The sequence below is a fragment of the Colobus angolensis genome, unplaced genomic scaffold (assembly GCF_000951035.1).
Source record: "Colobus angolensis palliatus isolate OR3802 unplaced genomic scaffold, Cang.pa_1.0 Scaffold205, whole genome shotgun sequence".
Taxonomy (NCBI): Eukaryota; Metazoa; Chordata; class Mammalia; order Primates; family Cercopithecidae; genus Colobus; species Colobus angolensis.
In genome coordinates this window covers 4,139,564-4,165,376 of record NW_012115211.1, presented here as the reverse complement: position 1 = coordinate 4,165,376, position 25,813 = coordinate 4,139,564, and the positions used below count along the sequence as shown (strand labels likewise).

The 25,813-nt window shown below is 38.4% G+C and overlaps 1 protein-coding gene across 1 annotated transcript in view; it reads left to right on the top strand.

Annotated features, from left to right (window-relative positions):
- Nucleotides 1-25,813, top strand: part of NBAS (neuroblastoma amplified sequence) — a 406,203-nt gene that overhangs the window by 370,022 nt on the left and 10,368 nt on the right. Inside the window, exons 49-51 of the mRNA XM_011942078.1 lie at nucleotides 12,011-12,150; nucleotides 15,873-16,011; nucleotides 23,589-23,717. Coding sequence (XP_011797468.1) covers nucleotides 12,011-12,150; nucleotides 15,873-16,011; nucleotides 23,589-23,717 — 408 coding nt within the window. The remainder of the gene's footprint in view (nucleotides 1-12,010; nucleotides 12,151-15,872; nucleotides 16,012-23,588; nucleotides 23,718-25,813) is intronic.

The window sequence follows — 25,813 nt, the reverse complement described above, 5'->3', positions numbered from 1 at the left end:
CAGTGAGCTGAGATCGTGCCACTGCACTCCAGCCTGGGCAACAAGAGTGAAACTCCATCTCAAAATAAATAAATAAATAAACAAACAAACAAACAGACACACATGTATTTATAGGGGGTCACATGGCACTATATGACTGATTATTGTCCTAGAGAAAAAATTTATAAGGCAAAATCTTTCCTCTTCTTATTTTAACACAAAATATTTCCCCTTAATATGTTTTTAAGTGTTTCATAAAATATATTTATGTAAAAATATGTATTACATATTGAAGTGACAGCAGCACTTGTGGAGAGTGATTGAGGCATGTTGTATTGTGTAATTTCTATGTTTACAGGTATAATAAAATAAGTAGGGTGCTGTAAAGCATGGTTCAGAGTTGCAGTTGTTGGCCTCTATGTGTTTAGATATGTTTCCATACTCACAGATGTGTAGAAACTCCTTGGGAGCCTACCTTCCTGTTCTTTAATTGGATTTCTCCCCATCCCAAGGGTGCGTTTGCAGTGCCCTAGGAGAGACTTCCTGTGGCAATTGAAAGCCATTTATTCTTAAGCAGTTTATAAACAGGCACTCATTTTCCTACTCCTTACCTGGCAGGGGAGATACCATGATCACATTTTGCCTTATATGAGCTGTGCAAGGTCAAGTATTTAGAAAATTGTTGCCAGATCTGCATCTATTTTTTAGTTCTATAGAAAAGGGAGAATAAGCAGAAAATAACACCCTTACTTTTAATGTTTAAACTTTAGTTATTTTCCATACTTTGATATTTTCTATTTAATAAAATCCATAAATATCCAGAAATGGACAAAAATAGAATATATTATATTTATATTTTCCTATCAAATAGCAATAATTCAGACTATATTTAATAAAAATAACTAACAGTCATAATATTGTTTATTAAATACTTGCTGTGTGCCAGGCACTGGTCTAAGAACTGCTTGGATTGGTGGGGAATGTTGGTAGTCAACAGCTTATGACTGGTTTTGGTCTTCTCAAAATTCCCTTCCGCAGAGATATGAGTTCAATCCAGTAGACACAGCAGGCAGCATTGGCCACCTGAAACCTTATCAAAGGAGTGGCTTTAACAGGCAGAGGTCTGGTTAATTCTGTCACCTTTTGATATTTCTGTATATCTGTTGAAGCTGAGGATTTTTGTTTGTTCTGTGTTTTGAAGCCCTGCATACAACAACATCTCAGTGTGACTTTATTGTGTTCATGAAAGGTACTACACAGTTATTTTGCAACTTCAAATCAAGTGTCGTTATATGAGTCTCTTAGGAGCAGGCTAACAGCTTACGAATTCTTACGGAAGATAAGAGTACTGTGGTTACTGTTCTGTGAGTTACCCAGAGTAATAAAATAGTAGTAAAAAACATTTTTAAAAAGAATATGGTGGTTACTGTCACTACTACCAGGAATAATCCTCATGTTTGTCAATCTTTTCTATTTATAAAGTACTTTTAAGTGTATTAATAACTACATCATATTTGTAAATTTCTAAAGATAAAATAAGCAACTATCAATACCTATAGGAAGATGCATATTTCAAAAGTACCTTCATTTAAGATATTTGTATTCACTTCCAGGAGCCATAGAGAAATCTGAGGTTAAGACTGTCTTCTACTGATAATAGGTGACTTAGTTCACTTTTTCAAGGACAGTGACTCTGTCTGATAAGAAGGCTGCAGCTGCTTGACAAATTGACCTACACAGCAAGGGCTAAAGTCACCTGATTCAATGAGGAGAGAAACAGTGCTTTCAGAGACAAAAGGGAAAAAAAAATATTCTTATGTTTGAGTCACATTTGAATTTTGTTCTTTAAAATCCTAGGATGTTTTGTCAGTGGTATCGATATGAAATAATCACTAACTATTATAGGTGTAAACTATTACAGGTGTAAAATAATCACTATTATAGGTGTAAACTGTTGGACATTTTCACCTCCAGGATTTTGTTTGACACTCACTGTGGAAGGGGTGGGGATGTTACTTTTTCACTGGGGAAAAGGACAGAGAAAAAGAAAATGTAAAAAAAATAGCAATTTATTTTGATTATTTTCACTAATCTGTGGAAGGCATGCTTAAGAGTCATTTGAAATACCATATTTATTACACAAGTAAATGAGATTTTAAAAAGAGATGAAAATCAACCTACAATTTTATTTTCCTAAAACAGACATATTTCCCTGTTTTCCTGTCCTGTTCTGTCTAGTCTATAGGCATAATTCTTAGTAGAAGGAATCAGCAAATAACTGCCTTTTGGCCAGGCACAGTGGCTCATGCTTATAATCCCAGAACTCTGGGAGGCCAAGGCAGGAGGATTACTTGAGCCCAGGAGTTCAAGACCAGCCTGACCTGTATAAGGAGACACCATCTCTACAATAAAAACATAAAGGCCGGGTGCGGCGGCTCACGCCTGTAATCCCAGCACTTTGGGAGGCCAAGGCAGATAGATCATGAGGTCAGGAGTTCAAGACCAGCCTGGCCAAGATGGTGAAATCCCACCACTACTAAAAATACAAAAATTAGCCAGGCATGGTGGTGGGCGCTTGTAATCCCAGCTACTCGGGAGGCTGTGTCAGAGAATTGCTTGAACCCATGAGGCAGAGCTTGCAGTGAACTGAGATCTCCCCATGTGCACTCCTGCCTGGGCGACAGAGCAAGATTCCATATCAAAAATAAATAAATAATAAATAAATAAATAAGCTGGGCATGGTGGCATGTACCTGTGGTCTCAATTACTTAGGAGGCTGAGGCAGGAGGGTCACTTGAGCCCAGAAGGTTTAGGCTGCGGTGAGCCCTGATTCATGCCACAGCACTCCAGCTTGAGTAACGGAGTGAGTGAGACCCTGTCTCGAAAAACAAAAAAAAATCCAGCTTTCTGTTTTTACTATTTGGTACATTATATGGATGATAATATAAGTAATACCTATCCTTTCTTGTGTGCCTACTATGCACCAATCTTTGCCAGCTACTTTATTCCCATTATCTTATTTAATATTCACAATCATCATACAAGTATTTGTTATCTCTCTCCTATGGAAGAGGAAAAATCAACCCTCAGAAAGGTCAGTAAGGTCTCCAAAATAAACATTTTTCGGTATTATTTTGACTTTATCATCACTTTTTGAAAGCCATGTATTAATCAAATCTACCAATTATTGTTTATAATTCCTGTAGTGAGATATGTTGAAGCATTTGATAACTACCTATAATTTTCACATTAAAATGTATTCTATAGTAATTTCCCATTGTAACTATCTGGAGACTTACATGAGTTCTCTGTACTTTTCATACTTTTGAAATGTATTTAGATGCTGGGAACATATATAGTTTATAGGTACTATCCTACTTTCTAGCAAAGAGAATTTGATTCTTTTCTAGGTCCACATCCATGGTAAGTCAGGTACCTTATTTTCAACTATTTTGGAGAATTCAAATTTCCGTAATATTCATACTAATCACATGTTCTCACAACTTCAGTAAGCCTCTGAGACCCATTTGTTTCACCTTTTGTGATCCGTGATGTTAGGGCAATACTTCCTTCTCTAATTTTTTTCAGATAATTTGTTAGATTTATGACATAGTTGTTTCTTCAACTTAAGGTTAACTTTTCTAACTCTTAATGAGCAATATTAGCTATAGTGTGCACATACATTCAGCCAAAGATATCTTTGAGAAAATACGTAGATAACATTATCATTTGTATTGTACTATTTTGCAAGAAATGTATATTGATCATTTGTTTTGCTCCATATTCCCTGCTGACCACTAGGATTTAATTACAGCTAAAACTCAGAGGAACTGGCGTCAATATTTTCAACGTTTGGATCATACAGTGTTCCCAAGCATGTAGTTGTCCTCATGTTCTGGCCCCAACATACTTCATCTACCACTTCAACCACAGTTCACCTTCGTGAGCCACAAACTACTACTCAGCATCCCTCTGTTGACTCCCCTCGTCTCTACCCAGCCTTCTCTTTTTTCCCTTACCTCTATATGTCCAAATGCTACTCTTCCCTCAGATCCTTTCTCGTGTGCCACCTTGTCCCCTTCCTGATCTCAGGTTAACTTCTCTCTTCTTATAGCACTATAAACTATATGTCTCTTAAGACCTTTATCAAATTGAATGTGTTACAATAAAAGCCTTCTAACTACCACCTGAGTCAGGTACTCGTATATTCAAGTGGAGATCATAAAATATATACGCATACCTTAAATATTTGTGTGAAACTAAATATATAAATGAGCATTCGTTTGCCAAATATTTACTGTAAAGCTAAGGCCTTTTCTTAAATATCCAAGTTAACTGTGCTTGTAGAGCCACTAAGTAACACTTTCTTCCTATGGATTTTATGTGACCATCTAAATGAAGAGAATAAAAATGTCTACTTTCTGTATGTTCAATTTTATATGTCTCACAATATATGAAGACAACTGATTTGCGCAGACTGCCAATGTCCATAATCTACTTCTCATGGAAAAGGACCCTCCCTTTGAATCATATCTGCATTTGCATAATCATATGCAAAACAGTTTGCAGTTCAGCAAAACTAAAAGGGAACATGGAGAGCATTTGACTTTTTGATTCCAGAAACTGAGTTGAATTGATAAGGATGTTTGAGATGGGGTAATTCAAATGGTTGTAGTCAGAGGAACACATTAAGTCCTTAATATCAGAGTAGGCCAACATAGGCAAATGGACAAGTTACAGGTTAGGAACATAGTAATGGGAGGAAGTACCATTACAAGGAATAGATTAGGGCAAGATGTTTAGAACTGAAGCTGAGAGTAACAAGAGAGGGCTAGAATTTCCCTCTCCGTGGTGTGTGGCATGAGACAGAGAACTCCTCGTAGGACTGGAAGACATAACCTTATCATTGGTTGAGGATCATCTCTCTATCTAATTTCTCAGGCTTTGTCTTGCTTAATTCTCACAAATTGAATGGTCATCTTTCCGATCACTGTATCTCTGGTACAAAAAGTAGATTCTCAGTTAGTATTTGTGGAATTGAATGAATATAACCCTGTGAAGTATATGTTATCAGCACATCTTACAGATAAAGAAACTCAGACCTAGGCTAGGCTGTTTGCACCAGGTTACATAGGTATTATATAAGTGGCAAGCGGTAGTGAGCAGATGAGGGTTGGAATGAAAAACTAGGATTGTATGACTTTTGCTCTGCAAAATATATGTTTATACTTTACTTTGTTACTGAGGAAGCCTCTGTACGGTCCTACTTAATAGCCATTACATTGTGAGGGCTGTTATATACAGCATTGAGACCCGTTTATGACACTGTTGACAACAATTCAAACTTAATTTGCTTTCTACTCACTCCTAAGATATCAGCAAGCTTTCTTATTTTTATCTTTTAAGTTACGGTCAGGGAATGTATCCTTAGCGGTTAGTAGATTTGAAAAAGCCCTATTTTTTATTTCATTTTGCTTGGTGTTGTATCTTTGTTTTGTTTTTGCTATAATTGATCATTTATAAAGCAATTTTATGGTTTAATAAAGGAAGGATAAGTCACCAAATACAGACTCATCTGTTGAACAGACATGCCAGTTTCCTGTGGTTCTTGTGTATGTTTCTTTCTTTAAACAAACAAACAGAAACCTCCAATTATGAAAACAATGCATGTTAAACCAAGAAAAGTACCAAAAGGCAGACAGAAGTGATCATCACCAACAGATCTGTCATCCAAATGTAAACATTTTATTAAATATATATGTAGCCATTTTTCTGCTGCATGCTTTATACAAATGATGTCATATCACATATGGGGTTTTTTCCCCTCAAATTGTATCCTCCTTATTCATCTTTATTTTTACATCATGATTTAGTTTGTTTTCTGCATTTTGTTTGTATAAGCATTTTCCTCTGTGAAGTTTGTTCTGATTGCATTCATTTTCATCCTCCTTTTCAAATTTCAGGTTTTTATTGAGATAATTATGGATTCATATCCAGTTGTAAGAAATAATACAGAGAGATGTCTTGTGCACTTTGCCTAGTTTCCCCTAATGGTAACATTTTGCAAAACTACAGTATAATATCCAACCAGGATATTGACATCGATATAATTTGCTGGTTTTATTCAGAATTTTCGAGTTTTACTTGTACTCATTTGTGTGTGTTTGTGTGTATTTAGTGCTATACAGTTTTATAACTGTATAGGTTCATATATCTAGCACCATAGTCAAGATGTAGCAAATCCATATGGCTTTGCAGCAACGGAGTTCTTGCCTTCTTGAAGTAAAGAACTCATCCAAAGGGTATACGGCAGAGAGAGCCTGAGGCAAAATCTTTGAGCATGAGAGCTTATTAACAAGTGTTAGAGCAAGAATGAAAGGAAGTAAAGTACACTTGGAAGAAGGCCAAGCAGGCAACTCGAGAGATTCAAGTGCCCTGTTTGACCTTTGACTTGGGGATTTACACGTTGGCATGCTTCTGGGGTTTTGTGTCTCCCCTCCTTTGATTTTTCTTTGGCACGAGCTGTCCACATGCTCCATGGCATGCCAGCCCTTAGAAGGGGCTGTGTGCACAGCGTGTTTACTAGAGTTGTACGCATCCTCACTTGAGCCATTCTTTTCTTACCAGTGTAGTGTTCCTAGAGGGTGTTCATATACCAGTTAAACTCCACCATTTTGCCTCTTAGTGTGCATGCTTGATTGAGCCCACTCACTCAACTCCTGAGATCCAATCAGGAAGCTAGGGATCACCAGCTTCAGGAGTTTTCTTTTGGGAGACTGCCTTTCCCTGATCTCTGCTGCGACCAGTTATTATTTTAGAGAGACAGTTTAACAACCACTTGACCATCACCCGATGGTCACCTAACGTTCCTGGTGTCAAGGGAGCGGGGTCTGTTTCCTCTCCTACTCTGCTCATGTCTGCCTAGCTACCCACTCTAACAAAGATCCTGAGTAGTTCCAACAGCCCAAGGATCCCTTTTATAATCACATCCACCCCATTCCTAACCCCTAACCCCTGACAACCATTAATCTTTCCTTCATTTCTAAAATGTTATATCAAAAATATTACATAAATGGAATCAGACAGTATGCATGTAACCTTTTGTGAATGACTTTGTTTACCCAGCAAGAGAGGTCAGGGTGGAACTCTTCCTTTTTATCAGGAACCCATTCCCAGTAAAACTAACACAGGTCCTAGCTGAGCCTTAATTCATTCAGAGCATCACTCTCGTGACCTAATCACCTCTTAAATATCTCACCTCTTAATCCTATCACAGTGTCAATTAAATTTCAACATGAATTTTGGAAGGGGCATTCAAACCATAGCAGATTGAATACATGTAAATCATTTATTTTCTTTGGAGCTATTATAAATAATACATGTTTATTTTTGGTTTTCACGTATTTATTGTTAGTATGTAACAATGTGATTGATTTTTGTATGTTGATCTTGTATCCTGTGACATTCCTGACTCGTTTCTTAGTTTTAGGGTTTTATTGTGTGTGATTTCTTGGAATTTTCTATATAGACAATTAATCTGCAGATAGAGTTTTATTTTTTCTTTCTAATTTACATGTCTGTTATTTCTTTTTCTTGCAGTATTGTAGTGGCTAGATCGTTCAGTATGGTGCTGAACAAGAGTGGTAGGAGTGGATATCCTATCCTGGGCATGTAATATGGAAATCTCACCTCCATATTTGGGTCAGTCCGTTTACCTTCCCCACTTTTAAATATTATCGTCTTGAATATCACATGGTGTACAATTTTTGTTCTGATCACCAAGTATGATTTAGAACATGTATATGGAAAATAATAGTCTATTGTATTTACCCATATTTTTGCCCTTTTTGTTCTTCTTTCTGATACTTCATAGTTCCTTCTTTTATCTTTTTCTGTTTGAAGAACTTTCTTTAGCCGGTATTTAAGATGAGGGCTATTAGTGTGGCGGGTTCTTTTAATTTGTCTTTGTCTGAGAATGTTTTCATTTATTTTTTTTCCTGAAGAATAGCTTTGCCAGATAAAGAATTTGTGGTTAACGATTCTTTTCTTTCAACATTTGAAAAAAGTGGGACACTTCCTTCTGGCCTCCATGGTTTCAGATAATAAATCCATTATTATTCACATTAATATTCTCCTACAAGTAATGTTGTTCTATCTGCTTTCAAAATTTTTCCTTTTCTACCTACTTTTCAAGTTTCAAATTATGGTGTAACTTGACATGAATTTCTTTGTGTTTGTCCTATTTGGGAATAATTTAGCTTCTTGAACCTGTAGGTTTGTGTCTTCTATCAAATTTTGGAAGTTTTTAGATATGTCTTATAATGTATTTTAGCTTCACCCTCTTTCTCCTTTTCTTCTGGGATTCTAAGTGCAAATGAGCGTATTTGAGCTCTGTTCTGTTTCTAGCTCCAGAATTGCAAAATACTAGGTCTGGGTGGGCTTCTTATTTTTTATTTATTTATTCATTTGTTTGTTTTGGCTGGGGAGACAGAAGACGTCCAAATACCATGTTCTTCAGGCTTGCAACTCCAGGCTAGTGTACTTTCTTTTAACCACTCCTCAGAATTTTCCCTTCACTGTCTCTTATGACTCCTACAGTTTATAGTTGTGCTTTGCAGAGGAGCAGAGAGAAATGGATAAGCCATGTTGTTCAGACTGGGAGCCCTTGACATATGTTTACCTTTAATTTTTCTTTACACAAAATTCATTTTGAATTTTTGAATTTGTGGACACAAATCTTAGACTCACACTTGTTGTATATTAAAGTATATCATGATTATCCAACCTTTATTATGTTTTTAAAAATATATGCTCAAGTCTATTTTTAGGCCCATTTTCTTCTCAAAAATTCAAAATTCACCAGAATTTATTTCCAAAAGTCTTAAAGGACGTAATAAAGAAGATAATATTAACATCTGTTTTTTAAATATTTTAATATGTGGGCACAATCTTAGATTAGCACTTGTTATATTTTAAGGTATATACCAATTATCAAACCAAGTATATTCTTTATCATGTTTTTAAAATATGTGCTGAAGTCCATTTTTAGGCCAATTTTCTTCTCTCATAGAAGGTAAAACTTGCAGCTACAGTGGTAGCAAATTTAAAATTCTTTCTTAAGAGCTGAGTAGCTTGACTTGAAATGCTTTTTGATATGATGGAGTATGTAAGCATGCATGCACAAAATGGATAATTATGTAAGTTACTGTATTTTTCACATTTTTAGTTAAAATGTGGGGGTTAAGGCTCTGAAAAGTAAGTTACTAAAAATTGAAATGATTAATGGACATTAGAAGAAAACATGTTCTGACAAAGACATACTCTTAAAAAGACCACGTACATGTGAGAAAGGTGCTATACAAAACAAATTTATCAAATGCATTTTAAACATGGAAACTATTATTTGCACACTATTATAAAAACAAATATTACGGTTTAACTTATAGTTTCTGTTCTCTTTTCTTCCCTTATGATATAGTTTATTTCCTCAAAATATAGATTACAGTTTCTGAAAAGGAATACATTTAGACAATATTGAAAACATTCTTTTATTGTTAATCTCTTCCGTTTCATACAGTGCATCACATACAGAAGATAAACCATATAAAGTGTGTATTTCATAAAAAGGAGAAACTACTTGTTATTAATTTTACTGCATTTAATTATAGTAGTTGGAATACTGACACAGCTAGGAACATTGGAAACATTTCATACAATGGATTTTAAATACTTCTTAGGCACAAACCTTTCCTCTCATGTAGACACTGAGATTATCCTGCAGGAAGAAAAGGCTATCAAAACTTCTGAGATTTCAACATTTTTGGAACCCGTTCTTCAGATAGGATGCCCAAACAGAGGGACTTTAGTGAAATCACTTAACAGTCACAAAGTATCATTTATATAGATGTGATGTTAACAAACCTGCCATCTTTTGTCCTGTTTTTTAATTTAATAGTAATTTTTCTTTTGGCAATATCATTTTCTTTTTAAATCTTACATTAACCCTAATAATGAAACCAGCCACAAATTTATAGCAACTCCATTTGTTTTTAATATAATTTATACTAAATTATTTTATAAGTGACAAATTGTCTTCATTCACTCCATTCATATGTATGTCCATTCACTAGTTAATTCACTCAATAAGTACTTACTGTGCATATACTGTATAGCAGGTATTATTTAAGGAGTTGGGATAGACCAGTGAACAACAACAAAAAAAGCTGCTTCTTTCAAGGAGCTGACATTTCTTATGGAAGAAGAAAGGCAATAAGTAAATATATAGCATGTCACATAGTTGTGAGTGCTAAGAAGGAAAATGAAACAGGGTGAAGTAGATGGACAGGTATGCAGCAATGCTCCTGTAGGTAAGGCAGTTAAACAAGGCCTTGACTGACAGGTGACATTTGAGAAACTTGAAAGGAGGGAGTGAGTCACTCATATCTGGCGGAAGAGGGTATCTGGCAGAGAAAACAGATCAGAGTGCCTGAGATGGGAGTGTGCATGATTTTATGTATGCAAGGAACCTCAAAGAGACCCTGAGGCTGGAGACAGGTTGAAGGTGGTGAGGTTGGAGAGTTGCAGATGGATGGATGTCTTGGGTTTTTGTTTTTGGTTTTTTAAGTTTCTTTATAAATAGGCAAGGCAGCATTGCCAAACTCCCAACTCGAGGTCCAACCCTATTATCAAAAGCTTATCTAGCTTATTGAATCCTCTAGTTTCAGAACATCCTGATCTGATTATAGTTATATTTGGGCTCTGTCACTTGCTAGTCGTGCCACCAGGATAGTTGGCCTGTTTCCTCATCTGTAAAGTGAGATTGCTAATACCTGTGCTGTCCTCCACACAAAACTGCTGTAAGGGTAAACTGACTGACTGTATTATGAAATTATTTCAAAAAAACTACAAAATGGCTATGGGCTGTTCTTCCATAGAAAAATGACATGGGCTTTTAAGGCAGGTTTTGAAGGATCTGATGGGTCACTATGTGAACAAGGCTTCCCATAGCAATTAGAGATAATTTCATAGTACATAGCAACTTTTGTAAAATGCAGAATTCATGGCGTGACTTTTTCAGATGGCTTCTTGGGATCAGAGCCAGAATGACCATTAAAGTAAATGTTTTGGAAATATGCATTAGTGCAGACAATTTAGCATATATACAGGTAACCATTCCTTCTCATTATCCTTTCAATGTATCATCATCTGAATGTCTGTGTACCCAAATCATTATGAACTCATCATCATGAATGTCTGTGTAGCTAAATATAAAGAATCTATGCTGAGGCTAGAAAATGAGAGAACCAGACTTTGGCTTATTTTTATGCTTAAAACTGTTTTTAACCTAAAATAGCGTACATTTTCAACCACAGAGACATTGGAGATGTGATTTGTTTTAGGACTGCCTCAATGTAAAAGAAAAACCATTTAGTTATTCAATGAAAGGAAAAATGAGTGTTTTGTATTTGGCAGAGACTACTTTTGCATTAGAAATGGAGGTATAAATAAAGGATATTTTATTCTATTTTGATTTATAGCAAAAAAGTTCTATGACAGATATACTTTAGTAAAATCTTTCATTTCAAATTAGAGACATTTTCTAGACAACATGATTTAGGATTTTATTGCTAATGAAAATTAGGATTTCATTTGGGATAACTTAAACTTTAAAAAATTCACCTAATGTTGAGGATGGTGAAATATTACAATTTCAAATAAAACAATTCGGTCTCTTAGCATATGTTAAATGCCAACAAGCCAGTTCTGTGGAAGTCTGGTTGTTTGAATTTATTTTGTAAACAAGTTAATTAGAACCTTCCTCTGATTGTAGTGCTAAACAATTTTTAACATAATTATCTGAAATTGAGTAAGGCTTAGAGCTTTTGAGATGGTTGTTTTTCTGATGTTGCTGAATCTTAACACATTGTAAAAAATTTTCAAAAAAAAGTTTAATTAAAATAAAGTAGAATTCTTCTATAAACCAATTCAGTAGCCTTTGCCACCAGCTTTAAGTGTGTATTTCTTCTTCCAGGTGGACATAGCTGACATTGAGAATGAAGAGAACCGCTACCGTCTATTCATGCAACTCCTGGAATCTAGTCACCATGAGGCTGAATTTCAGCACTTGGTTTTACTTTTGCAAGCTTGGCCACCTATGAAAAGTGAATATGTGTAAGTATTAACATAAAATTAGCCTAATTAGAGTTCTTTTGTTTGGACTTTAGCCCTAAAAATGTCACACCTTCAAAAGAGCCAATGAAATAATAATTATATGTGTGTGTGTAGTCAGTATTTGCCTTTAGAGGAATTTAAAATTGTTTTTGAAATATCACAATGTCTTTCCATTTCTCCTTGCCCCTAAACCCTAATATTTTATTCAAAAGTATCAGACAGTGCTTGATAATATCTGATTTATGAGGTCAACAAAAACAATGTAGTTTCAGTATTTTCACCAGGAAATTTCTTGACTGTCTTCACACAGCTTACAGTGCCAACTTGAGAATCCAAAAGGAATAAATGAATAATTCCTACTTATTGAGAACACAATGTTATGTGCAATTTACATATATTATCAGTCACTCACACAACACACCTACAAGGGAAGGTGATGTTATCTGATTTTATACATGAAGGAAATTGAGGCTCAGAAGTTAAACAACTTCAGACTTCACATGGCTAATAAGTGGAGGAGACAGAATTCTAACCAACTGCTGGCTACCTTCACAGCCCGTGTTGTTTCCTCTGTCACGCTGAGCTGCAGCTGCCACCCATACCTGCATGGAGTACTTATTCAGTCCTTGTGGTATTAGCCATGGAACGTACCCCTTTCCTTTGGAAGAAGTGGCCAGATTTCCTCTGAGTGCATGGGCTGGCTCTCATGAGCTGTGGCTTTTCATTGGCAAATGGTATGAGCACCAACGCCCTTGCCGCAAGCGCCTGTTTGGCCCACGACTGATCTTGCTCTCCCCATGCTCAGCTCTCCCCACGCTCAGCTGACAAACTCTCCCCCAGGCCAGTGAACATCTCCCCGTGTCTGAGGTTAAAGAAGGATGCTTTTCTGAAAATGAAGTCCTATAACCTGTGAGCAGTTAGGACTGCCAGCAAATATCTGGAAAGGGTTCCACGAGACTGTTAGGAATTTCCAAAGTGAACCAAGGAGAATGGTGCTTTCATTTAGTGGTATTTTTTTAACCAAGTGTTTTCAGCAAAAAAAGAAATGTTTCTTAGATCTATCTCTTACCTTTGTGGCAGCGATGACATGCTGACTTGTTTTTAAGAACAGGTTCTTACCTTCACTGTTTGAAAACCACGGTACAGGCTCTCACATCGTAACACCATTAGTTCACAGTGCACTTGTGTTAGCCACCAGTGGTCTTCGTGTGCGTGCCTTCAGAGCTCGGGGTGCTTGTTCAGAGCAGGGTCCTGGGTCCCGTGCTCAACTTGCAGAGTCCAGCTCTCCGTACTGGGACCTGGGAATCTGTTCTGAACAAACTCCTGGGTGAGACTTATGTGACACAGGTGTGGAGCCCACTGATGAGATTGCCACTAATGCCATATTTTTGTAAGGAAATGAATTATTAGAATCGAATTGTAGATTTCGTCATACCCTGATTTCCCAATTCAAAATATGATGCCTCTGGGAGATTAACTTTACTTTACAGTTTCTTTTACTTTTAGAACACTGTCCATTTAAAATCATTCATTTATTCACAAGAATCAAAATCAGCTTGACTTAAAACATTTATTGCATTTAAAACATTTAGTGCATTTGTAAACCAAAAGTCTTAACTTTTAAAGTTATATTCTTTTGTAGCCACATATGAAATGGAATTTGTAAATTGCTAACCTGAGTTTTATAAAACTGCTTTATTAAATCATTAGAATCAGAACAAAGCATTTCCCAGTCTGCTCACCCCCTCCCCTCCTATCATTCATGTCTCCTCTGCCTAAGAGATAACAAGGGCATAAGTCAAATATTCCGGAGAATGTATGATGGGATGCTTTACAAACAGGTTCTCAGAAGTACTTTTGAATATTTTTTTTCTTTTAGACAATCCAATTGAATAAATACATCACCAAAAAAGGAGTGGGGGTGGAAGAGAGGGAGGATAGTGTGACAATGATGGCATGCTGCCCATCAACACAAAAAGGTTACAACTTAAGAAATTCATGGCCAGGCGCGGTGGCTCAAGCCTGTAATCCCAGCACTTTGGGAGGCCGAGGCGGGCAGATCACGAGGTCAGATGATCAAGACCATCCTGGCTAGCACGGTGAAACCCCGTCTCTACTAAAAATTACAAAAAACTAGCCGGGCGAGGTGGCAGGCGCCTGTAGTCCCAGCTACTCGGGAGGCTGAAGGCAGGAGAATGGCGGGAACCCGGGAGGCGGAGCTTGCAGTGAGCTGAGATCCAGCCACTGCACTCCAGCCCGGGCGACAGAGCAAGACTCCATCTCAAAAAAAAAAAAAAAAAAAAAAAAAAAAGGAAATTCGTTTGATCCACATGACTGTAATTTACTAGTACCAACTTTGGTTTTTTAGATTTAGTTCCTTGTAGGAAAATGCATGGAAAAATACTAGGTTTGTACTTAAGGAAGATTCATTGTTTTCATCGAGTGTATCACTGCTGGCTGGTGAAAAACATATCTTGATAATTTGTTACCAAAGCCTTGTTGCCCATTGGTTCACCATGCTGGGCAAGCGGCATCTCTTCTACAATGAGAAAAGCTGTAGAGAAGAACCCAGGAGAGCTGAGTTCAGACTTTGCAAGAGGAGAAAAGAGGGGAAGTCCTTGAGTGTAGGAAGACTCCTCAGCACACCAGACACTCTCACAGAACTGTGTGTACCTTGAAGTAAGCAGCGTTCTTTGTTCTCACAGATTGTCAGTTTGAGCTGAGACACAAAGGCTTTGCCAAGGGCTCGTCCCCTTGTTACTGTTGCACTTGAAATTCTTTTCAGGGCCTGAGGAATAAAATTCTTTCAAGGGCAAGGCCATCCCTGGTTTTTCAATGTCTAGAATGTAGTGCTGTGCTAATGAACCAACAGACTCTTCATAAATAGTAATTTTTTCTTAATGTAACTAAAATCAGTACCCTGCTCCTGGGGCCATGAAATGAATTTACCATTAACTTGTCAATGGAAATGTAAATTGTGATGTTTCTATGAAACATAGGGTAGTGTCAGTCAAGACAAGGGAAGGACAAGGCAAACTTTTGTATGCTTTTATGTTTCCAATACAAGGAAACAATGTGAAGCCCAAAGTATGAGCTTCATACTGCTTGTCTGTGGCTTCCTCAACCTACGCTCCCCAGCTGACCTCTGCTATGCAGTGCCCTGATTGTAACTTAGTCCTGCCCTGACCCCATTACAATAACAATAACAATGATAATAATAATAATATCAGCAAGAGGCAGTATTTATGTAGTAAATAGTAATGTGTGCTTGCTGTTAACACTGATTCTTCACAACTACATAGATCATTCATTAAAGCAACTCTTCAAGGAAAAAAAGACATTAAATAGCTTTTCACAATGAAAAAACTGAGGCCCAGAAGGGTGTGGCTTCCCCAGAACCGTACAACTAGGCAAAAGTATTAAATAACTTCTCTGAGGATCCAAGTAGCCAGAATCTGAGCCCGAGTCTGTCTGGCTTCACAAAGCCTGTGCTGTCTCAATGCCACTTACTACCTCTGTGTTGCTGGGCTGCTTGGTGATACCACAGGAAGCTGCTTTTTCTCCTTAAGGTGTTATCTTTTCTACAAGGTTGACTTGAAGCAGCATGTCACCTAGATTCTGATTGTAATTTACCATAAGCATTTCACTTGTTTTAAAATTTATCACAATTATGATAGCTTTAGTCATTTCCAATGCCTTGTATTTTTCTCCATAAACACCAGCATAACCAATAATCCATGGGTGAGACTAGCTACAGTGATGCTTACCAGATGTACGATGGAGAACAAGGAAGAATTGGGGAATGAAGTTTTGAAAATGTGTCGCTCTTTGTATAACACCAAGCAGATGCTGCCGGTAGAGGTGAGTGGATGTTTTGAGTGCTTTCCTAAGGAGTAGCTCTTTGCTTATCAGAACTCTTTATTATAAGCAATCCCAGTGACTGGACTTGAGGAACATTTTGCTTAAGTAATTACTGGTAAAGGCCATAATTTCTGATGGATCAGATGAAGAAAAGCAATGCTGAAAGGATCCTCTGAGGCTGCTGTCTTTTTGTGGGAGCCAGCGTTTCCTGTCCAAGTCCCAGAGTATAACCCAGTTTTCAGTTTCTTCTAGACGCCCTTTTTTGTCAAACGGAAGTTTCTGTTCCAAGTGGCCATGGTAGCTCGTGCATTATCTGTCTGAACTAGGCCAGCTGGCATAGTAGTAGTAAACGTTAGCACTCTTGTCAGTAGGTAACCAACCACTTTGAATTTTACACAATTTTTAACATCATTGTAACAAGATTGCATAACCACAAAATTTTTTCTCTGCAAAGTGTGGTCAAAACTCAGGCACCTCCTTTTTGACCTTTGTTCTCTTGTTTGATCCCATGGTTTGACCGTCACAGAGACATTTTATATATATATATATATATATATACACACACATATATACACACACAGAAACACATATGTGTATATATACACACACACATAGACACACATATGTATAGATGTGGGTGTGTGTGTATATATATATATATATATATATGTATGGAGAGAAAGAGGGAGAATGTTCTAAAGTAAGCACATATTAATTTCCACTCACTGCTGTGGATCCCACCTCAGCAGTGTATTATTTGAATAATTTACCTGTCTTAAATTTAAGCATTTGGATAATGGCATTAAATTGATTTTGCATTCCTACTCTGTAGGAGATAAACTTGAAAATAAATTTGTAAATATGATCCTTTGAATCCTTATTGTAATCGCTCAAGGAAAATATTCTCTTGAATGCACATTTAATGAATTGTTTTCTGAATGAGGGCTTGGATTTTTTTTATTGAATTTTAAAATATTTTATCCATTTAAAGAAGTCTTCCAACTACCAGAATGACACAATTATTCTACAAAATAAAGTACCAACACCGAAAATTACCTCCCCTTACTCTAGTGAAGTGTGATTTGGGCTGTGGACCAAGGTCTGCTTGTATCAGCCACTTATGAACCTGTGATCTGCTCTGCTATACTGTGGGCACCTGGAGAGGGGAACCGTGGCTATATCATGTCTGTGTCACCCAGGGCCAGATCCAGCCCACTGCATAGTGTGGGGACTCGGTGCACTTCCTTATCCCCACCAAAGTAAGCAACATGTAAATAACATGAGATTCACCTTCACTTGAATATAAGCTAAGATCAAGCATTATTAGATCGGGACCAAAGACCAGCAGTGTTCTACTGTCAGTTCTGTCGAATCTAGGTTAGGAAAGTGTTGTTTAAGGTCTCCTGTTACTGCCTAACAGGCAGGTAGTAATGTTGATAACTAACATTTGCTAAGATTCTTGGGCTTTCATCTATATTGCCTGCTTTAACCTTCAGCACCTTCTGTAAGGAGATTCACTTATCTCCACTTGACAGCTGATGGATTGGAGGGTTTGAGGTCAAGGGTCTTGCTCCTGCTTCTTCAGGCAGTGAATGGTGGGTCTGATCTTTAAATCAAGTCTCTGTGCTTGAAAGCTTGAAAAGGGAATTCTTCCAGAGGAGCCATTCCTACTACATTTGGGAGATATATGAATTTTGAATGTCTCTTATGCAATCATATAAGTGATACTGTCAGTTTTCCCTTTTCAATACTTCCTTCAAGAATGGCCTATAGAATTTAGCATCTAGATGATCAGTGTTTAAAATATAAGGTTGTTAGAATCTCTGTCATTGTCTAAAGAAGTTTATTTGTTCTTTAAAATACCCTTATTGGTTTGGTTTTACTCTAACTTTTGCAAGGCAAGGAATGTAAGTTGGCCATGACATGGCCACTGCATGCTTGACCCTGACATCATCTCACCAGCTAGCTAATCAAGGCTCAGTAACAGTTATGTATGTCAGCTTTCCGGAAACCCCAGGCCGAGGACCGGTATCAGTCCGTGGCCTCTTAGGTACCAGACCGCACTGCAGGAGGTGAGTGGCTGGCGATGAGCGAAGCTTCATCTGTATTTACACCCACTCCCATCACATACTACCGTCTCAGTTCCACCTCCGGTCATATCAGTGGTGACACAAGATTCTCATAGGAACACAAGCCATATTGTGAACCGCACATGCGAGGGATCTGGGTTGTGCACTCCTTATTCCTTATGATGATCTGTCACTGTCTCCCATCAACCCTCAATGGGACCATCTAGTTGCAGGGAAACAAGCTCAGGGCTCCCACTGATCCTACATTATGGTGAGTTGTATAATTATTTCATTAGATATTACAGTGTAATACTAATAGAAATAAAGTGCACAATAAATGTAATGTGCTTGAATCATCACCAAACCAACCCCTCCCCAAGTCCACGGAACGATTTTCCCCCAGTCCCTGGGGCCAAAAGGCCTATAGGGACCACTTGGTGTGTATTAGCTTTTAGCCACCTGGGAATAGGTCCTAGACATATCTGTGTCCATAGCAGTAATATGCTCGTCAGCACTCCATTTACATTTTACATACATAGAAGAAAAGCGTGTTATTTTTATTGATGAATGTGTAAGAAGCTGTGCTTTCTGTTTCCTATGGGAAAATGACTTGTTGGTTAAATGAAAAGTTCTGATTTAGCTGTGATGATTCAACTCCCTAATAAGTGTGTACAGCCAGAGGGAGGTACTTTGACAAATAGAGTAATACATTAAGTTTATTTGTAGGGGTCTCATTTGATCTCAGAATCATCTTAAAAACATAAGTGTTTTTAAGAGGTCAGAAAAGAGAGCACAGCACCTAAAGCACACATCTATTAGAGTACTCCTCACACACACCATGGGAAGGGATTTACTGCCTCTGTTCTTTATTAGGACTGGGAGCACCTTAAGGGCAGGGAACATCATACGTAGTAGAACAGAAGGAGCTCTAGTAATGCTTGAAGCTGTACTGTTTCTCTTCCAGACTGGGCCACATCTATGTGAACATGAGAAAAGCACCAAACTCTCTGGATCTTTGTTTTCTGGTCTGTGAAAGAAGAGGTTAAGCTGGATGAGAAAATGCTAGTTCTGTCTATTCTCTGAGGAGAATGAGCTGAGGCTGTATGTGTACTGCTTCATCCATAGCACAGAATTCACTACCTTTCATAAATTTGTAACTCTCTCAGGATGAGAGAGGAGGTACTGGGTTAAACCCCATTGCAAAGTAGGTCATTATCATGTCTCTTTAATTTGATGAAACAAAAGATAATTGTTCAAGGAGTTCTGTTGTCACAGTGACTTTCCTTCATTTTCCTTAAGCTGACTCAGTTTCTGTCTCTCAGTTGGACACATTTATAGGTTTTTTTCCCTGAGGCTGCTGTGATTAGAGGCTATTTGCAAATGGTATATACTGTTTTTACTGATGGCTAAATATGCTCAAATGTAAATTAAAAGTGTTACAGAGGAAGGAACATTTCTATTAAAAAGTGGCAGTATCTTGTTAAGTTTATTTTACTACATTTGGAAGTTGAAGAGTTTAATTTCAGAGTTCCACAATGTTTTATATCACTGTGGTGGTACAATTATCTGTCACTTATGACTTTTTTTCCTAAATTCAATACCTTTGGTTGTCCTACTCCATGATTTAGGAAACATGTGTGCCTCATTGTTTATGTCAGAGTACTTAAGAGTACTCACCGTTTTCTTCATCTCCATTTCCCGTTTTTCACTAAGCTCCCATACTTACAGAATTTTTAAAAAATTTCATGACTCCTTAGAATGCCTTCATGACTCTTGCTGTTGCTCCTGGGACTTGCTTACTTAGGGCCATGATGGTTTTCCTGATGAAAAATATGACCAGCAGGATGAGTGACTTTCTCACAGGTCCTGTGTCCCACAGTCTCGAAAGTTCTGTATCCTTCTAATCAGCTTGTATCCATGGCAGTATATAAAGCACTCTCAAGAGTCAGGGATAGGTAGAATAAGAAATTGGCATAAAGCAGTTTTTTGGCATTTCTAGATTTAAAATTCCAAGGTCCAGCTATTTGTGACGGACCCTGAAGGTCCATGATTTCGCTGAGACACAACATGAGTTAGTCACCGATGCTCTGGGTCTGTTGCACGGGATTAAGTTACCCAGCTGGTGAGAGAGCCTTAATAATTCCCAGCTTCTAAATCTCAGTGTGATTGTTCTCTATCAGGGTTGAGCCACTTTTGCCAATGTCAAGAGCTTGATTTTTAGAATCAGACAAGTTATGCAATAACATTCAAGTTATTTAACCATTTTACCTCTGCTTTCCCCATCTGATTAGTAGGGCTGAGATCACACCTTTGTCAAAGGATTTGAGGAGAAATTAAATGAGATGATGCATATTAAAACAAAGTATGTAACAAACACTTGATGTTCAACTCAGAGCAGCTGCCTTGCTGGTAGAGATCACAGTCCAAGAGGCACGGTTAGTACCCTGGAGGTTGAGCAGCAGGCCCAGCACAGCCTGAGAGGCTCTGGAGAACGCAAAACCAAAGCCCAGGTACAGTGCCTGGTGGCCAGTGTGGAGGCCCCGCTGGCCAAGATCGTGATCAACCTGGGGCTGCAGAACCAGCAGTGCCAGGGGCTTCTGGACATCCAGGCAACAGCAGTGGGAGCTCAGCCCATTCTAGGCCTGCTGGAGGGCAAGGACTGCAAGCTGCGTTGCAGCCCCCATGCAATGCCCGGGGCTTGTGATTAAGCCCCTCGGTCTCTGCATCACCAATCCCTGCACACCTTGTGCCCCTAGTTCCTGCTGTAGGCCCTGCAGTACCTCTCGATGCTAGATACTCCAGGGACAGTAGGAGAGTTGTGTAAGGACAGAAGGCATATTGGTGAACTGGTCCTGCTTCTCTCATGACTGTCAGGCCATGGGAACAGTGCCCCAGCGCATCTTCATAAACCATGGTCCACAGGGAGAACAAACAGCCGGGTTTGTGGCCTGGCTCTAAGCCTGGGCCCACCTAATCCTCTCCACCCAAGGACTCTCTTGTTCTCTGTCCTCATGGTCTGACAGGTTTGAACTGCAAAGGCCTGTCAAATGAGGTATTTTGTGGTTTTTCTCTGCTGCTTCAACCTTTCTTGCAATTCCCCAAATCCCTTTGTAAATGTCTTAATAAACATTCTCTTGCAACACGGGGGAAATAGCGAACAAACATAGTAGAGGATTTAGCACTTAAAGGTAGAGTAAGTATTTGGCCAATAACTGGTAGCTAAGAGATGAAAAGTAGTCAGTGGCTCACCTAAAGTGGGTTCCTCCATTCTTGGATGTCCTTGCCTCGCTATGTGCCATCTATCCTTTATGCTTGCTCAGAGGGGCACACAGGTTATTCCATAGAATTTGTCCTGAAAGCCAAGGTCAGCCAAATGTTATGCTATGTCTAAATATCGTAAGTCATTGAGAAATACTTGTTTACTCATCACTGATAACTTATTGAGTGAGCAAATGTTTGTTCAGAGAGGGAATTATATACAAGAAGTTTTAGGTATGGCATGTGCCAAGCAAGTGTAGAATACAGAGAAGGAACAATATTCTTGCCTGCAAGCAAGGCAGGTTGACCAATGAATGACTGTCATAATACAAGATAAAAGATAAGGTGGGAAATATTTATACAGTACATTTAGCACATTGAGTGCTAACCTGGGACATTCAAGGGTGCTTTTGCAGAGGAAGTACAGTTTTTCTGTGCATTTTAAAACTGAGACTTAAAGAGCAAGTAGATGGTTAATCAGACAGAGAAAGAGCAAAGGGGTTACACTATGTGTAAACACCTGGAGGTGTGAGAGTCCAGCACCCAGCAGCCACCCTGCCTAATATGGTAGCCACTGGCCCCATGTGGCTTATCATAACCTTTAAGTAAAATTTAAAATGCAGTTCTTCGGTTGCACTAGCCCCCCTCAAATGTAGCTTTTGCCTTGTGGCTATGGTATTGAACAGTGCAGATACAGAATGTGTGGGTTGTGTCAGAAGGGGCCCCACACAGCACTTGGTGTGGCATGCACGGGTGGGGAGTGCTGCCATGACCGAGAGGAGGAGGAGGAGGACCCAAGATGCGGCCAGCCAGGCCGGAGTGCCATGCTCAGGAGCTTGTTTCATGCTCCCAGATACTCTTCTGCAGGTTTCGGCATCCCGGATGAAAAGTCTGCCCGTTTCTTTGCCCCAGATGCTTGGTGAGACTGCTCTGTGTCACGTGTTCTTGAAGGCACACACCATACTTTTTTGAATTAGAATTCCCAATGTGTGAAGAATGTGTTTTACAAACCACCACCCTGCTGGTATTGATCATTGCCACACAGGTTTGTGTAGCACAGCCTTCCACTCTGAAATGTGAGGGCCTTGCCAATTTCAAGAAGAGGCGTGCTGGGTGAAAGCGAAAACTAAAATGAGCAGACTTCCAAAGAGAACTTGATCCTGAGCTTTAAATGGGAGCTTACTTGTGCCATTCTTATTTTATCGATGCTCTATAATAATGTAAAGCAACTTTGAAAATAGAGTAAGTGTGAGTTTTTCTTCTCTGATCTGCTGTCTGAATGGCACAAGAGAAAAATCAATCCGGTGAATGCCAATGATTGTCAGTTCTTTAGAGCAACCCTTGCTTTAGTGGAGTGGAGTCACTCATTGTCTGGTTTTTGGTCCAAAGTGTTCTCTTCTTTGTGTTACAGCTAAAGTCAGGACCCAAATGGCAACACAGCTCAGCAGGGCAAAACAGTTTGCAAATCTTATTCTTACTGTTTTATGCTTTTGTTGTAAAGGATTATCATTTGCTATCTTATATGAAAGCCTGCTGTGTGACCACAGGTTCAGTTAGTAAAATAAAGGGCTGAGAATAAAATTCAGATATGCCTGTGGAGATCCAAACACATTTTCATTTTTCTGCAACACAGTTTTCATGAAGATAGACTGTCTTAAATATATTAAGGAGTCAATTCATTTTGACATTAAAATGATAGACACATTTTAAAATATTTTATTTGCTGATTTCCTTTGTCTCAGTGAATGACAACTAGAGGTTGTTAACAAGATTAACAATTGATAATTCTTTTTATTATTATTAAGCCTCCACTATATGCTGAACATTGTATGCTGTATTCATCAACACAAACTCTCTCTCTCTCTCTCTGTCTCACACACACACACACACACACACAACACAAAACCTGCAAAGGAGCTATAAATACATACATTTTACTTATGAGGAAACTAGGGCTGTGAGAATTTAGGAAAATAAATTATACCACTATATCTGTACAATGAGTATTACAAAGCCATTAAAAAGCAGTATCATAGATGAATATCTGATAGCTTGGAAGTCTGTACACAGTTTACTGTGAACCAAGTCAAGTGGGTGCCAACTCCCATATTCAGTATATTCAGTGTGGTCCCATGTGTGGCTTTAAAAACACACACACACACACACACACACACGCACACACGCGCGCGCTACCCAGAACCACGCTGGTGAGAAGTGCGTCCTGGAGCTCACCCTGCTCTGTGCTTTCAGGCTGTGAAGGAGCTTTGTCTGCTGCTGCTCAACCAGTCCCTCCTGCTTCCATCTCTGAAACTTCTCCTCGAGAGCCGAGATGAGCATCTGTGCAAGATGGCACTGGAGCAAATCACGGCAGTCACTACGGTATGCCCAGTTGAATTTACTTTCTTTTTTCTTTTTTTTAATGTTTCAAAGGAATGAATTAGCACTTTCATTCTCATAAATAACACCATGGTTAATTGAAGACCACTATATCTACAGTCTTCTCTGACCACAATAGCTGTTCCAGTTTTGTCCCAGCAGTGTATGGTTATTTTACAAACATTTACTAAGCTCTTCCCATGAACCAGATTCAGTGTTCTGGTGTCCAGAATACAAATCCAAATAAGAAGACAGTTTTCTAGAGAAGCAGGATGTTAATCTCCTTAAGAAGATCAAAGCAGCCATGAACTAGCAGTCCTCTAGCTACTTGAAATTTGGGTCTAGGGAACTCCCATCATTGCACAGGTTTTCCATCTGTGGATGTGTGTGTTAGGTTATCCACTAATTAAAGGTAAGACAGTGGTTTTAAGTAGTGGATACTGGCACCATCTGAAATCTCAAACTCTGATTTCCTCCGGCAACCTTCTTGTCTTGAAGCTAATGTACTGGCGTCAGGTTGAGATTTCTCCTTCAAGGCCTGTTGCCTTGTTATTATGATTAGAAAGAAACTTTCTCTTCTCATTTAAAATGTTTCACTTTAAGATTGGATAGCTTAGGGTTGTGTTTTAATGAACGCATGTTGTATGATCCTTACTGAAGCCCTTTTGTGTGGAGATCATTCTTTCATTTGAAGTGTGTGTGCATGTCTGAGTATCTACACTATACACATACACATATGTACACACATATGTCATTTTGCATTGTATATATACATATATATGTATGTAACAAAATGTGGCAAACAAAAATGTGTCAGGATATCTTCTAGGGACCAGAGAAGGAAGGCGAATCTAGAGCAGAGATATATGCTTGCTACTCAAGACAGTGAAGAGGTTGATGAAAAGACATCACTGATACAAAGTTTTCTTAATGACAAAGGATACAGAAAATTATGTAAATAGTTACAGGAAGCAGAATATAATTGTATTTGGAAATAATCATTATGAATAAAATGAGAAAATAAAATGCCTTTATTCATTTAGATGTGTTTTTAAAATAATGTAAAAGCTCCCACAAGGGTTTTGTGAATACCCTACCTTATCACCAATAATTAATCAGAACAGAGGCCTCTTTGGGACCTTGACTGAAGTAGGGAATCAAGAGGACTTGTCTTTCGGTAGCCCTCCCACCTATCTATGCTAAAATGAAAGTTGCATAACTTTGAGAATTTATATGAAACAGAATTATGATGAGTTTTTCTTAGCCAGTCTTTTCTTATAAATTCAAGAAATTGGGAAGAAGAGAAGAAACTTCTGCATATTCTCAGTGCATTTTTTTCCCTCCCCACCCTCGTACACTGTGTTAGGCATTCTCACAAAAATTTGCCATGGGCCTCTTTGAGAATAAAGCAGTGATGTGTTATACATTGCCTTTCCATATTCATCGCACACGGAGCTCTCTTGATGTAGTCCTGGATTTCATGGGCAGAGTGTATTGGCTTTCATTTTAAAGATTCTTTATCTCAAATGCTTCTGTCAGAACTGCAACTAGCACAGGCGGCCCCTAACTGCTAACTAATCTTACTACCCACACAATAGCACTTCCTCCCACATACCTACACAGTAACTATCAAAATAAGAAACTAAATGGTAACACTGCAGTGCCCCAGTCCCTTTAATATGGCACTGATTTACTTCCGTAACACTTTGATCTGCACGTTAGATGTGCTGCATGGTGCTAAGCCTGTGGTTTTAAAACTGCTCTGCAGACTGTGAGTAGTTTGCCTGTGGTTGTGATGATAGCACACGAAACGTCTGTGCCTTTCAGATCCAGGAATCAAAGCCACAGGTATAAATTGCTAAGATGAGTCACTTGCCTACCATTCAGATCCTTCCTTTTAGAAATTCAGTAATGAGACTGAACTGTAACTTCTCTGTACTAAGTTGATTGCTCACATTAGGCTAGCCCATCTGTGCCCTAAAAATGTGTCCCACAAAATGCTAAGTGTGTTTGGACCTTTTGCAGTCCCCAGAGAGCTAAGGTTTTACAGAGTTTCCATTTAAAAACCATTTTTTAACTTTTTGAGATAATTTTAAATT